At 37.3% G+C, this 14,149-nt stretch overlaps 1 protein-coding gene across 4 annotated transcripts in view; it reads right to left on the bottom strand.

Annotated features, from left to right (window-relative positions):
• Positions 1-14,149, bottom strand: part of XRN1 (5'-3' exoribonuclease 1) — a 136,328-nt gene that overhangs the window by 59,591 nt on the left and 62,588 nt on the right. For all 4 annotated transcript variants that reach the window (XM_008008855.3, XM_008008858.3, XM_008008857.3 and 1 more), the window contains exons 23-27: positions 13,537-13,635; positions 11,475-11,590; positions 10,796-10,942; positions 5,993-6,082; positions 5,189-5,324 (exon numbers count right to left, since the gene is read on the bottom strand). In XM_008008855.3, the coding sequence (XP_008007046.1) occupies positions 5,189-5,324; positions 5,993-6,082; positions 10,796-10,942; positions 11,475-11,590; positions 13,537-13,635 (588 nt within the window). The remainder of the gene's footprint in view (positions 1-5,188; positions 5,325-5,992; positions 6,083-10,795; positions 10,943-11,474; positions 11,591-13,536; positions 13,636-14,149) is intronic.

Below are 14,149 nucleotides of genomic sequence, written 5' to 3'. Positions count from 1 at the left end.
ACCTATGACAATACCATGAATTTTGCGGCCACTTGTAAAAATTATGGTGGCATTCATTTGACAAAGCTCTTTGCTTTGAATTTGTTGTAAAATTTGATATTAGACTCTTTTCATTATCTAAAAAATGCTGGAAGAAGACTTTTCTCCTATCTTTGATACTTGCTAGTTCTGTGAACTCACACTTAACTACCTTACGCATCAGCTTCCTTCCATCTGTAAGATGGAAATATTACCTTTCTATCTAATAAAAACATGAGAAAAATTTATATCCTTTACAATTCATAAACTACTATTCATACTAAAAAAATTTAAAGTTAATTCTTACCTAATTTTAAAAATTACAGCGGTTTAATTATATGGCAGCCACCTCTCTTTAGAACATAGCTTATGGGAATAAGTACAAAAGGACACAGAACGGATCCAGGCTATAGAGTCCATAAACTATAGGGTTCAGTATTTACATACTATAAAATGCTCAAGCCTTTAAACAGTGTCTACTTTCTTTTGTTAAGAGACATTTCATTTATTCTTTCAATAAATATTTACCGAGATCTATTTGTGTGCTATATATTGATTAATCTAGGTGCTGGAGATAAAGCAGTGAACTGTTCTTTTACTCTAGTTGAGGGAGATATACAAGAAACAAAATAAGGAAGATACATAGCATGTTAGAAGGTAAAAAGCCCAGAGAAAAATGAAGCAGTTAAGGAGGATACAAGTAGGGGGAGACATTACAATTTTAACAGAGTGAACAGTGAAGGCCTTAATGACAAAGTATCTATGCTGTCAGCCCACAGCAGACTAGATGCACTAAAAGACACACAACAGCCAAAGGAAAGACTATGAAGAGATTTAAGGGAACTTTAAAGAGCAGGCACAGTGGGGTATTGCATATCAAAAAACAACCCATATGCTCTAAGACATTCATAGGCATTATCACATTATGGCATTAATTAGAGGACATGGATCAAAACTGATTCATCAGGAAAATGAATAAGCTGGGTAATGTTCACAATAGGCCCAACCCATATCTAATGTATGAGAAGTTTGAGGACTGGCTCCTCAAAATGTGATCACCTAAGAGCTTATTAGAAATTCAGAATCTTGGCCAGGTGCAGAGGCTTAAGCCTGTAATCCCAGCACTTTGGGAGGCCGAGGCAGGTGGATCACCTGAGGTCAGGAGTTCAAGACAAGCTTGACCAACATGGAGAAACCCCGTCTCCACTAAAAATACAAAATTAGTCGAGCATGGTGGTGCATGCATGTAGTCCCAGCTACTCAGGAGGCTGAGGCAGGAGAATCGCTTGAACCCGGGAGGCAGAGGTTGCAGTGAGTCGAGATCATGCCATTGCACTCCAGCCTGGGCAACAAGAGTGAAACTTTGTTTAAAAAAAAAAGGCCGGGCGCGGTGGCTCACGCCTGTAATCCCAGCACTTTGGGAGGCCGAGGCGGGCGGATCACAAGGTCAGGAGATCGAGACCATGGTGAAACCCCGTCTCTACTAAAAAATAGAAAAAAATTAGCTGGGCGCAGTGGCGGGCGCCTGTAGTCCCAGCTACTCGGGAGGCTGAGGTAGGAGAATGGCGTGAACCCGGGAGGCGGAGCTTGCAGTGAGCCGAGATTGCGCCACTGCAGTCCAGCCTGGGCGACAGAGCGAGACTCCGTCTCAAAAAAAAAAAAAAAAAAAAAAAAAAAAAGAAATGCAGAATCTCAAGCCACACCCTAGACCTACCAAACGAGAACTGTATTTTAACAAGATTCACTGGTGATTTGTTTGTATCTGAAAGTTTGAGAAGCACTGCTCTAAAGGTGGAACCCAGAATTGCTCTAGAAATGGACCCCAGAATTTTATTCTAATTTTACTAACGAGGAAATAGAGGTATAGAAGCAAAGTTCTGCCAGTAATTTTGATAATTAGCCGGGTTTGGAAACCATGTTCCAACAAGAAAACTGACTTTTTTTTTTTCTTTTGTGAGACAAAGTCTTGCTCTGTCGCCCAGGCCAGAGTGCAGTGATGTGATCATGGCTCACTGTAGCCACAAACTCCCTGGCTCAAGTGATTCTCCTGCCTTGGCCTCCGGAGCAGCTGGGACTACAGGCATGTGCCACCACGCCTGGTTAATTTTTTAATTTTTTGTGGAGCTGTTGCTCAGACTGGTCTCAAACTCCTGACTTCAAGTGATCCTCCCATCTCCCAAAGTGTTGGGATTACAGCTGTGAGTCACCGTACCCAGCCAACTACTGATACTTTTAATGATGATCCTGCATTACTTAGAAAAGTTTAAATTATCTTCAGAACTGTTGTATTTATTTTTTAGTTTTTTTCTCCTTCTTTTATTGCCCTAGTAACATAATCCTGAAAGAAAAAAAAAACTCATAACTGCACCTCCCTGACACATTAATAGCTTTAAGAAAACTCCTGTCTTATCTATATGCACATATATGATTATATATATATGTGATTATATATTATATATAAAAGAACACGAAGTTAATATATATTAAATATTTAACATATAAACATTAAATGTTTAATAAACATTTAATTTATAAACATATAAATTTTCACACACACATATATATATATATAAAATGATATGGAGTCTCGCTCTGTTGCCCAGGCTGGAGTGAAGTGGCACGGTCTCAGGCTACTGCAACTTATACCTCCCAGGCTCAAGTGATTCTCCTGCCTCAGCCACCCGAGTAGCTGGGATTACAGGTACCTGCCACCATGCCTGGCTAATTTTTGTATTTTTATCATGTTGGCCAGGCTGGTCTCGAACTCCTAAACTCAGGTAGTCCGCCCGCCTCGGCATCCCAAAGTGCTGGGATTACAGGCATAAGCCACTGCACCTGGCCTATATACACATACATTTTTAAAAATGTAATCAAACCTGTAGTCCCAGCACTTTGGGAGGCCGAGGCAGGTGGATCACAAGGTCAGGAGATCGAGACCATCCTGGCTAACACAGTGAAACCCTGTCTCTACTAAAAATACAAAAAATTAGCCAGGCGTGGTGGCGGGCGCCTGTAGTCCCAGCTACTCGGGAGGCTGAGGCAGGAGAATGGCGTGAACCGGGGAGGTGGAGCTCGCAGTGAGCCGAGACTGCAGTCCAGTCTGGGAGACACAGCGAGACTCCATCTCAAAAAAATAAAATAAAATAAAATAAAAAAATAAATGTAATCAAAATAATAGACTAAAACGTTGTATATGTATCTTCCATTTGTAAAGTAAAGGGAAAATGCGTGAAACATTTTAGAAGGCTCTCAATCCAAATGGCTTAAAACTGGGGGTGGGAGGGCTTAAGGTTTTAAAGATTTGTTAACTGGAAAACTTACCTCAAAAATGATGCTGAACAAACTGATTTCACTCTACACTAAAAGGCAATTAAAAAGAAATACAGGCTTTCTATCCTCAGCTGAATATCAATGACCTTTCAAAAATTAAACTCTTGGCTCTGAGCCTTATATTTTTTCCTAAAGAGAAAAAGAGTCATCTAGTGTTGATTTTCTAGACTATAATCACGGCTCTTCAGTGTGTGATAGGATAATTTAAAAAATAATAAAAGCATCTAAGTATTATTAGGCATTAATAATAGCTAGGCATTATTAGAAGTAGTTTACTCAGTATTAACTCGGTTAATCTTTTTGAGGACACTCTAAGGCAGGTACTATTTTATTCTCATTTTACCTATGAGGAAACAGAGGTATGGAAGGAGAGGTTAAGTATCTTGCCAAAGGTTGTTAATATTAAAAAAACGATTCAAACTCAGGGTGTTAGGGGAGACAGCTCCAGAGCCCAGTTCTTAACTTACTCTGCAATTAGTTCAAACAAGAGAACGCCGTATTGGCAAAGCAAGAGCATTTTAATACAAAGGGCAAATTTGTGAAAAATGAAATAAAAAGTTGAAAAAGGCAAAATAATCAATTCATTTTCTATAGATAAAATGCACAGCTCTACTTTAAAAGTTTACTCCGTAAAAGAAAGCGAGACATAAGAAATAGGAGAGATCAAAGGATTTCAAAAATTTTTAGTAACTCAATGAGTGTGTGAGTAAGAAAAGTACATTTCAGGCTGGGCACGGTGGCTCACGGCTGTAATCCCAGCACTTTGGGAGGCTGAGGCGGGTGGATCACCTGAGGTCAGGAGTTCAAGACCAGCCTGGTCAACATGGCAAAACTCCATCTCTACTAAAAAACACAAAAATTAGCTGGGCGTGGGAGCAGGTACCTGTAATCCCAGCTACTCGGGAGGCTGAGGCAGGAGAATCGCTTGAATATGGGAGGCGGAGGTTGCAGTGAGCCGAGATCACGCCACTTCACTCCAGCCTGGGCGACAGAGTGAGACTCTGTCTCAAAAAACAAAAACAAAAACAAAAACAAGAGTACATTTTAGAATTGATTGTCAAAAGTCAATTAAATTTTTTTGTACTACAAAAAGATGAACTGTGTCCTTAAAGAATGTAGTTAGAGGCCAGGCATGGCGACTCACACCTGTAATACCAGCACTTTATGAGGCCGAGGCGAGAGGATCACCTGAGGTCAGGAGTTCAAGACCAGCCTGGCCAACATGGCAAAACACCATCTCTACTAAAAAATACAAAAATTAGCTGGACATGGTGGCAGGCACCTGTAATCCCAGCTACTCGGGAGGCTGAGGCAGGAGAATTTGCTTGAACCTGGGAGGCGGAGGTTGCAGTGAGCTGAGATCGTGCCACTGCACTCCAGCCTGGGCAACAGAGAGAGACTCTGTCTCAAAGAAAAAAAAAAAGATTGTAGTTAGAACAGGAAGAAATAGGGGATTATTAACCATATTCTCAAACTTTCTATTGTAACTAAAATCACAAAATATTAATTCTCAATATTGGAAACACTACAAGGGCATAAAATTTAAATGCTATGGCTTTTGTACGTTGAAAATATAATTTTATAAGTTTATCATTAGTTATAATGGCTAATGAAGCCATTAACATATTAGTGCTATACAATATAAATTTGGTATAACACTATTGGCTACTAATAGCTACTGTAAACGGTTAGAAGTTTTTAAAATTGTGGGATTATCTGATACTAATTAGAATCACTAAGTATATGTTTTATTTGGTTGAAATACAAATGAATCATTTGTAAAGTATAGTCCATTTAATTCCAAATCTCATCAATCATCTTGGTTACTGAAAGTTAGTACCTTGCACTTTTCGACTTCTTCCTCAATTTTCTCAACAATAGCTGCATCCAGAATTTGTAAATCACAAGAAGAACGAGATAAAGTACTGACAGGATGTCCTTTTAGCCAAGTAATAATTTCTTGAACTTTCTCAGCACTAAAGCAAAAACAATAATTTTTAAAATTTGATTAAAACTTTCTCAGGGCTATAAATTATAAAAGACATCAAACTTGTATCACTAATAATTAGTACTGAACTTAATTGGGACTAATTATAAATCTAATATAAATATGGACATATTACCTCTTAGTAATTAAAAGACACACAAAAAGATTGGTTTAAAAGTATTTGATAGAAATGAAAGAAAATTTGTTAAGCTCTTAAAGCAAAAATGAAACAATGCAAAAACAAAACAAAACAAAACAAAAACCAAAAAGAAGTAATAGGACACGCCTGTAATCCCAGCACTTTGGGAGGCCAAGGAGCATGGCCTGAGCCCAGGAGTTTGAGACCAGCCTGGGCAACATGATGAGACCCCGTCTCTACAAAAAATTAAAAAAAAAAATTAGTCAAATGTGGAGGCATACGCCTACAGACCCAGCTACTCAGGAGGCTGAGGTAGAAGGATTGTTTGAGTCCAGGTAACCAAGGCTGAAGTGAGCCATGTTTGAGCCACTGCATTCTAGCCTGGGCAACAGAGTAAGAATCTGTCTCAAAAAGAAAAAAAAAGTAATATGAAATTCTTGACAAACCAGCTGGCTGCACCTGTCACTGAAAACACTCAACCGAACTACGAGGTAATAAATACCATAAATCTTGCTTACCCATTCTCATTTTCTCCAGGCCAAATGTCATCTTCATAGAACACATCCTCTTGGCTATTTTTGGCTATATAACTAAATAGTTCCGGAGCTCTGGTCAAACAAACAAAAATATTGTCTTAAAATACATATGGTTAACTTCAGATAAACTTCCTACGTAATAATTTCAGATCCTAAAGAGACATATAAAGCTTATTGAGGACTATTATAATACTAATAAGGGATATTATTAAAAGCGATAGAAAGTGTAAGACTGGTAAGTCACAGTACTCCTAAGCCCTCAAAAAACTCCCACTGGCTAAGGTTCAAGTCATAAACTTATAATAAACTTCAATTACTGTCTCTACCCTCTTTCATTATAATGACAGCTGATAGACAAAAATGGTATCTATAGGTTTTCTAATTTTCACAACAAAACTAGAGCACTCCACAATACAATAAATTAAAATAGATTAAAAGCGTTTTCTGATAATCCTCAAAACTCCATTTTTTTCTGAAGAGTGCAAGACTTTTGGATACACAAAGCAAACTGAACAAATGTGCTTATCTTCCATCCCTCTCCAATCCATCAAAATGACAATATAGTAAAAAAAAAAAAAAAAGAGCATAGACCTAGAGAGACAGATGAAAAACGAAGCACAGCATCTGGTGGCATATATAACCTGTTAAAATTTTAGAAATTGGAAACTGGATGAATGAATGTTACCTGATTTGACAGACAGGAATAAGTTGAATCCTAAACTACCAGTGGGGGAAGTCAATAAGCAGCAAGTTGATTTAAAACACAGAACACTCTGAAAAAGTTCAGGAAATATACGTTCCAGGTACATTTGAAAGTGTGGGGTGAGGTTTAGTAAGATTTAAAGTTTGTATAACAAGCAGTTATACTGTCATGTGGTTGCCTGCCTACCACCCCAGCATATGACCTATAGCGTATATTTTAATAGAGGTCAAATTGATACTCTAGCCTTGTGTATACCAGTCACAGGGACTTGGGGGTGAGGAAGGCATAAGGAGGAGAGGACAGGTGTTATACTGAAAACAGGTAATTAATGAAAGCATAAATACTATACCATGTGTCACTAGGAAGCATAAGGTCTCTAGGAATGGACTCTGGGATGGAGATAAGCATGCAGAAAGTTCAGTAGGGAGTGCTTGTGTGATCAACACCCGTGAAAGGGAAGGGAGAGGAAGAAAGCACAATTGGGCATGGGAAGAGGTTGGGTTGTGACTAATTCTCAATAAATTCCTTGGCCAGCCGCACAAAGATCTCAAACTGGGATGGCCCTTCAGACTTGCCATGAATTGGGGCAATCAGAATGTCTGGGCTTCTACACCTCCTTATAGATCAGGCATTGATTTGTGGCGGTTGTGGGAAGGGAAAGTAACTTTAGGTGAGGCAGTTCTCTTCATCCAGGCAATTACTGACGAGGGCTCACAGCTCAGGGCTGTCAGAAAGCAGCATTCCTGCTGCAAGGGGATAGGTCTTTCAGTCTTGAAAAGTGATTCTGAGAGGTGTATCACAGTATCCACTTGGTAATGAAACCTTCTTTCCCTGGTTAACTTCCAGAACACTGGCAATCAGTTTAATCCACTACATTTATATCCACTGCCAAGGAAAAGGCTGGAGGCCACCTCTCAGAGAAAGAAAAGATAAACATGCAGGTAGTGATACTAGGAGGTCCTCTGTAGAAATAGGCAAAGTCCCTCCTGATCTACCTGATAAGCCCCACCTAAGTACACTAAATTTCCAATCAGCTATTTAGTGCCTCATTCTTAAATATAATTGGACATCAAAGAATCACCAGACAAGAACAACAACAACAAAACTTTAACATTGAAAGAGAGACTAAATCAAACAGGAAGAAAAAAAGCAATTAGAGAAAACAGAAAACACAAAAAATAGAAGGAAAAATCCTAGAATTATCTTCAGAGAAATAAATGAAGATATTCCATTCACTGTAAGAACAAGATGCTATATATAGCCAGAGAATAAGGACACACTTTAAAAAATTAAAACGATTAAATCAAATATAAATTTTAAATGATAAACAATAAAGCTGAATGAATTTCCCAGAGTAGAACAGAAGTATAACAATATAGGAAATGGATGAGGAGAGATAAAACTAAGAGGATCAATCCAGACGGTCTAAGATTTAACTAAAAGGATTCCCAGAAATAGAAAGCAGGAAAAAAATAGTGAGGAGAAAATTATCAAAGAAATAAAACAAGAAAGTTTCTCAGAATGGAAGGGTATCGGTTTCAAGCCTGAAAGAGCTGAACAGGAGAAGGGAATAAAAAAGATCCATACCAAGGCACACATCCTCACATTATTAAAAAGCACCAACAAATGAAAAGTGCTAAAAAGATTTCAGAAAATGAAGACAGATCACATACAGAAATTCAGAATGAGAATGGCACAGGATTTATCAACAGCAATATGGAAATGAGAAGAGAATCGAACAGTGGTTTCAAAATTCTGAGGGAAGGCCAGGTATGGCGGCTCACACCTGTAATCCCAGCACTTTGGGAGGCCAAGGCGGACAGATCACTTGAGGTCAGGTGTTTGAAACTAACATGGTAAAACCCTATCTCTACTAGAAAAAAATACAAAATTTAGCCGGGCATGGTGGCAGGTGCCTGTAATCCCAGCTGCTCAGGAGGCTGAGGCAGGAGAATCACTTGAACTGGGGAGGCAGAGGTTGCAGTGAGCTGAGATTGTGCCACTGCACTCCAGCCTGGGTGACAGAGTGAGACTCTGTCTCAAACAAAACAAAACAAAAACAAAAGCAAAAACAAAACTGAGGGAAAATAATCTCCAATCTAGGATTCTATACCTAGGCAAACTATCAATCAAGTGTAGGAGAAGAATAAAGAGATCTCCAGACATGCAAGTTTTCTCAGGAAGCTATTGGAGTAAGTGCCCTATCAAAATGGAGATATATATCAGAAAGAGTGAGGCATGAGAGTCAGAAAATGAAGGAATCCTATATGGCAGACTGGTGAAGAGAATTGAATTCCTAGGATATCAGCACCGGGAAACTGCAGAATGAGAGCTGCACAACAGCCGTAGAGAGCAATCAGTTCAAACTGAAGCAGGAAGACAGAGGTTTTAAAAGAAGTCTCTACTAAAAAATAGAAAAAAATTAGCCGGGCGCAGTGGCGGGCGCCTGTAGTCCCAGCTACTCGGGAGGCTGAGGTAGGAGAATGGCGTGAACCCGGGAGGCGGAGCTTGCAGTGAGCCGAGATTGCGCCACTGCACTCCAGCCTGGGCGACAGAGCGAGACTCCGTCTCAAAAAAAAAAAAAAATAAAAATAAAAATAAAAAATAAAATAAAAAGAAGTCTCCAAGAGGAAAATGGAACTGAGCGATCACCTGATCTGTTTGACCACACTGTAAACAGCTATGGCAAAGAATTTGTTATGTGAATATAGATAAGAAGCAAATGAAAAAAACAGCAGAGAAAATAAAAATGTGTACAAGAAATAAACTGTAATCTTAATACTACATAACGTCCAGCTGTGAACATTTACTTCATCTTAAGGAAGTAAACCTTTAATACATATTTAATAAAAAATCTTGATAAAACTTTAGTGAGAGAGGAAATATGTGTGTGAGGGAATCCAGAGTGGTAGAAGTCAAAGAAAACTGAGGCTCAGGATAGGAAAGCCACTCACAGTAGGAAATCCATAAATATGTCAAGTTAAAAAATTAAGAAAAAGCAGTTTAAACATGACCTTTTAAAGAAATAAGAAAGTGAACAGAAGAAACAATCTAAATTTCCAGATGGTAATATGGGATTGAATTGTGTCCTGCCCCACTCAGAAGTTATGGAATGTGACTTTATTTGGAAATAGGGTTTTTAGTAGAGGCAGTCAAACAAAATGTGGTCATTAGCATGGGCTCTGATCTGACTGGTATTCTTATAAAATGGGGAAATTAAGACACAGAGACAGACATACAGAGATGAAAGATGATGTGAGACACCCGGCAAGAACATCACATGAACACGGAGGACTGGAGAGATGCATCTACAAGCCAAATAATATATAAGGCTATGAGAAGGTAGAACAGAGGTGCTTCCCTAGTGCCTTCAGAGGGACCATCATTGTCCTGCAATATCTTGATTTTGGACTTTTGGTCACCAGAACTGGTTGAGACAATACATTTCTGTTAAGCCACCCAGTTTGTGGTACTTTGTTATAGGAGTCCTAGGAAACTAATAAAGAGATCTTCAAATATAAGGTTAGAAACCAGTGAAATAACAGAAAGAACATTAAATTATGAATCAGATGAAAACATACTTCCTGTAAGTCTTTGTCAGTAGTAACTCAGTGAATCTTGGTACTTGGCTTTCTCACTTTTGGTATGAGTTGACTTGCTGATTTCCTTGATAATTTCAGCAATAAAATTCAATAATTCTAAAATAGTAACCTGTGCAGCTACAAAGTTCTAAGAATCAGAAAAAATCCACTATGCTAAGAGCTTTGTTTATCCATATCAGTCCTCTCAGTGCTGACACAGGTATGCAAAGTAGTGAACAATTTATAATAGTAAGTTAAGAAAAACTTTAACTAACGAGGCCAATTCTCATTACATATTTTCTTTTTAATAATATGGTATTTTTCTACTCAATTTTAGCTAGTGGCTATGATAAGCCATGATGCAAAATTAAGTTTACATGTAACATATGCCAGATTTTACTAATGGAAATATTTGTCCACTAAAACTAATGTAAGCAAAAAAATAAACAGTATTTTCCTAAGATTCTGGATGACTACTAGGATATCTTATTAGGTACTTACCTCTCTAAGTACTCTGCCAGAAGTTGTTCTGCTGCAGATGAATACATCCATTCACTTCCAACTTTCTTGGTATATCCGGGTACCTCCTCATTTTTCTTGTTGAATTTGAGATTTAAACCCACATTTGCTTTATGGTCTCCATGAGGGCTGAATTTAAACCACACATGCACGCACGTGCACACACACACACACACACACACACACGTTTTAAAATGTTGTTCAAGGAATAAAAAGTTTTGCTTTCAATTCTTAGAAAAGCTCAGTTTTGATTATTCTTCTATATTTTAGTTATTATGGTTATTTCCAAAGTAGCAGTAATTGAAAAACTAGAAGAAAGGCTTCAAAACCCAAGTTAACAAAGCATGTAAATAAATTATGTAACTATAGAGGAAAATGAAATAACAAGATGCAAGGAAATACACTACTGAGGTTCACACACACCCTCTGATACCTTTTTTCAAGGTTCAATTTATTAGCTGCTAAAAAATAAGAACTGTTTTTTCCAACCACCTAAAACATGTGCCATTCAGATGAAAGATTACCATCAGAGAAATTTATGCACAATTTTAAGACAATTCAGAGCAATTAATAAGAAAATAAATACTGAAATATTAAGCATTTAATCTTTATCATTTAATTTTTCTGCCACTTTAAGTAAATTTCTCTAACATAAACTTACTTTCTCCTAGATCCTCTTCCAATAAAAATACTTCCTGTAAACCTTGAAACAAGGTATCCACTCACTCCAAGGCGACTGGCCAACACATATCCTGGGTTGTACTTTATAGAATATTTCTTTAAATATAAAAACAAAAAGGTCAATTATGGAAACACAAGTTTACATTAAATGTTATTTCTTTACCTTTAAAATCTGGAGATAATCAAGACATCACTAACCATTGGATTGTGGCAATATAAGGATTTTCACTTAGATCCATTTCCCTTTTTTTTTGAAAGGATCTGTAGGCAGAATTTTTCTGCTCCTCTCTCTTTCTCCTTAAAGGACAGAATTCCCAAGGATGGATAAAAGGGGGGAGGAAATATACAGTTTGTGAAACTGTCTTAAGAAATAAACTCTACTGTAAGTACTAAATGGCAAATTCCACAGGCAACTTTTTTGTTTGTTTTTGTTTCTACTAATTTTCATATTCCAAGCAGGGCCTAGCAAAGTACTTGGGACAAAATGAGGCCTCAATAATTACTAGACTGAATTAAAAAATAGGTACGTCACCAAAATAGTTGCTACTGAGAAAAACTAAAAGTGTCCTTCATATATGGATATAAGTAATATTCTTTTCCCCTAATATTTACTATCATATGAAAATATACAAGCATGTATAGACCCATTATTAATACAGTCAATGAAATGTAACCTTAATTTATATACTTAAGGGAAGAAAACATATTGTCACATTAAAAAAAGTAACAGATCATATAATATTTAAACAGGAAGCAAATGACTGATGAATCCAATACTAACTTGGATAAACTACCATATACTCCTAACTTCATGTACATAACAATAAAACATACTTAAGAACATAATCAGATTGAGCAATAATCTAATACAAATCAAGTATGCTTTCCAGAAGAGTTCAAAGAATTATGGTAGTAGGTCTCAAACATAAGTAGCAACACTTTTCTAACAAGCATTTAGAAATGTGTAGAGGCACATTTAATTACCATAACTGGCACGGGCTACTAGTACTTAATGCCCTTGAGCCAAAGATGCCAACTGTCCTGCCATATACAAAACAGTTTTATTTAATACATAACTGTCCTGCCCAAATGGCCAATAGTACTCCTTTTGAGAAATAATGGGTTTTGCTATAATTTAAAATTATACAAGAGGACAGGCTCTTCGAGATCTAGAAAAAGCCAGGGATGAAGGAACACAAGTTCTTTAACGTTCACTGATTCCCAGTACAAATCTCCAGCTACTTTATTTAATGAGCCACTCTCCTGGTTTCCTGACTATGCTGTCTAAATTTGTTCTTCAAATGGCACCAGATGGTAAGATTTTAGGGATGACTGTCTTCCATACATAAAGTTTCCTCACGGGTGTGCTGATATGTAATGCCTTAAATTCATTTCACAGGATATAAAGCTTTACATTTTACTATTAGTGGGGGAAAAAAAGCCTAAGTAGCAATAATTGGTTGATTGTGAATTAATTTTAGCTAATTATCCAACCAATCAATAAGAACAAATGACAGATATCAGAACCTTCCCTCTGTTTTAACAGGAGAAAAGAAAGCCAGTGGAATTTTTTGGTGAGAAAGTCCTGAAAAAGATGCTGTTAACTTAAATGCATTTTTCCAGTATTCTTTAGGATTGAGACCGTTCATTTTTAGCTGAGTGGATACATACAGCCTTTGCAGAAAGGCCATTTGTCACTTGCAACTAAAAATGCAGGCTCTGAATTATTATGAAAGGTTTAAAACACCTAAATCTATTCCCAGAGAGTGTGCTAATCAATGTGCATCTTATAAGCTTGAACACAATAATCCCTAACAATCACTATGGATTAATAATTGGATATCAGTGATTTCCCCCCACAAAGATCTACATGAAGTTTTAAGCACAGATTCCACACTTATTTTTAAACAGTAGCTGCAACTGGGAGAATCTAATCAGTATTAAATAAAATATCTGAAATAGATTCAAAGGAGGTGGCAAAAATTTCCTAATATTTTAAGATTATCAATTCTAAATGCAACGATACAAACTACTGTACTCACATGCTGGTTCTGTATTAAAGCATCAAGATTGGGTTCACACGGAATGCTGAAAATCACACGAATCCTACCTTCTGTAATCACATCACCTGAATCCTGCACCTTAGAAGAAAAAAAAATCACAGTATAGTCTCTTTCAGTATATTTTATTTTTTAACTTATTTGAACACTATTATTTTTGAAATACAGTATGACAAGTTGGATAGTGGAAATTCTCTTGAAATTTGTTAAATGGGTATGAAAATACTGTAAATTTGAGTCACTGTATCATTGCGTTAATGGTTAACTTCTTTTGAGACAGGATCTACGATACTGTAAATTTGAGTCACTGTATCATTGCTTTAATGGTTGTTAATTTCTTTTTTCTTCTTTTGTTTTCTTTTCGACAGGATGTCACTCTGTTAGACAAGATCAGGTGCGTTCAGGGTGGTATGGCCGTAGACAGGATCTCACTGTCATTCAGGCTAAAGTGGTAGATCACAGCTCATTGCAACCTCGAACTCTTGGGCCCAAGTAATATTCCTGCCTTGGTCTCCCCAAAGTGGTAAGATAATAGGTGGAAGCCACTGCATTTGGCCCTTTTTTTTTTTTTTTTTTTTTTGGCAACAGGGTCTTG

Source organism: Chlorocebus sabaeus, chromosome 15 (assembly GCF_047675955.1).
Source record: "Chlorocebus sabaeus isolate Y175 chromosome 15, mChlSab1.0.hap1, whole genome shotgun sequence".
NCBI lineage: Eukaryota > Metazoa > Chordata > Mammalia > Primates > Cercopithecidae > Chlorocebus > Chlorocebus sabaeus.
The sequence above is the reverse complement of the archived record's forward strand: the minus strand, read 5'-3'. Positions and strand labels throughout refer to the sequence as shown.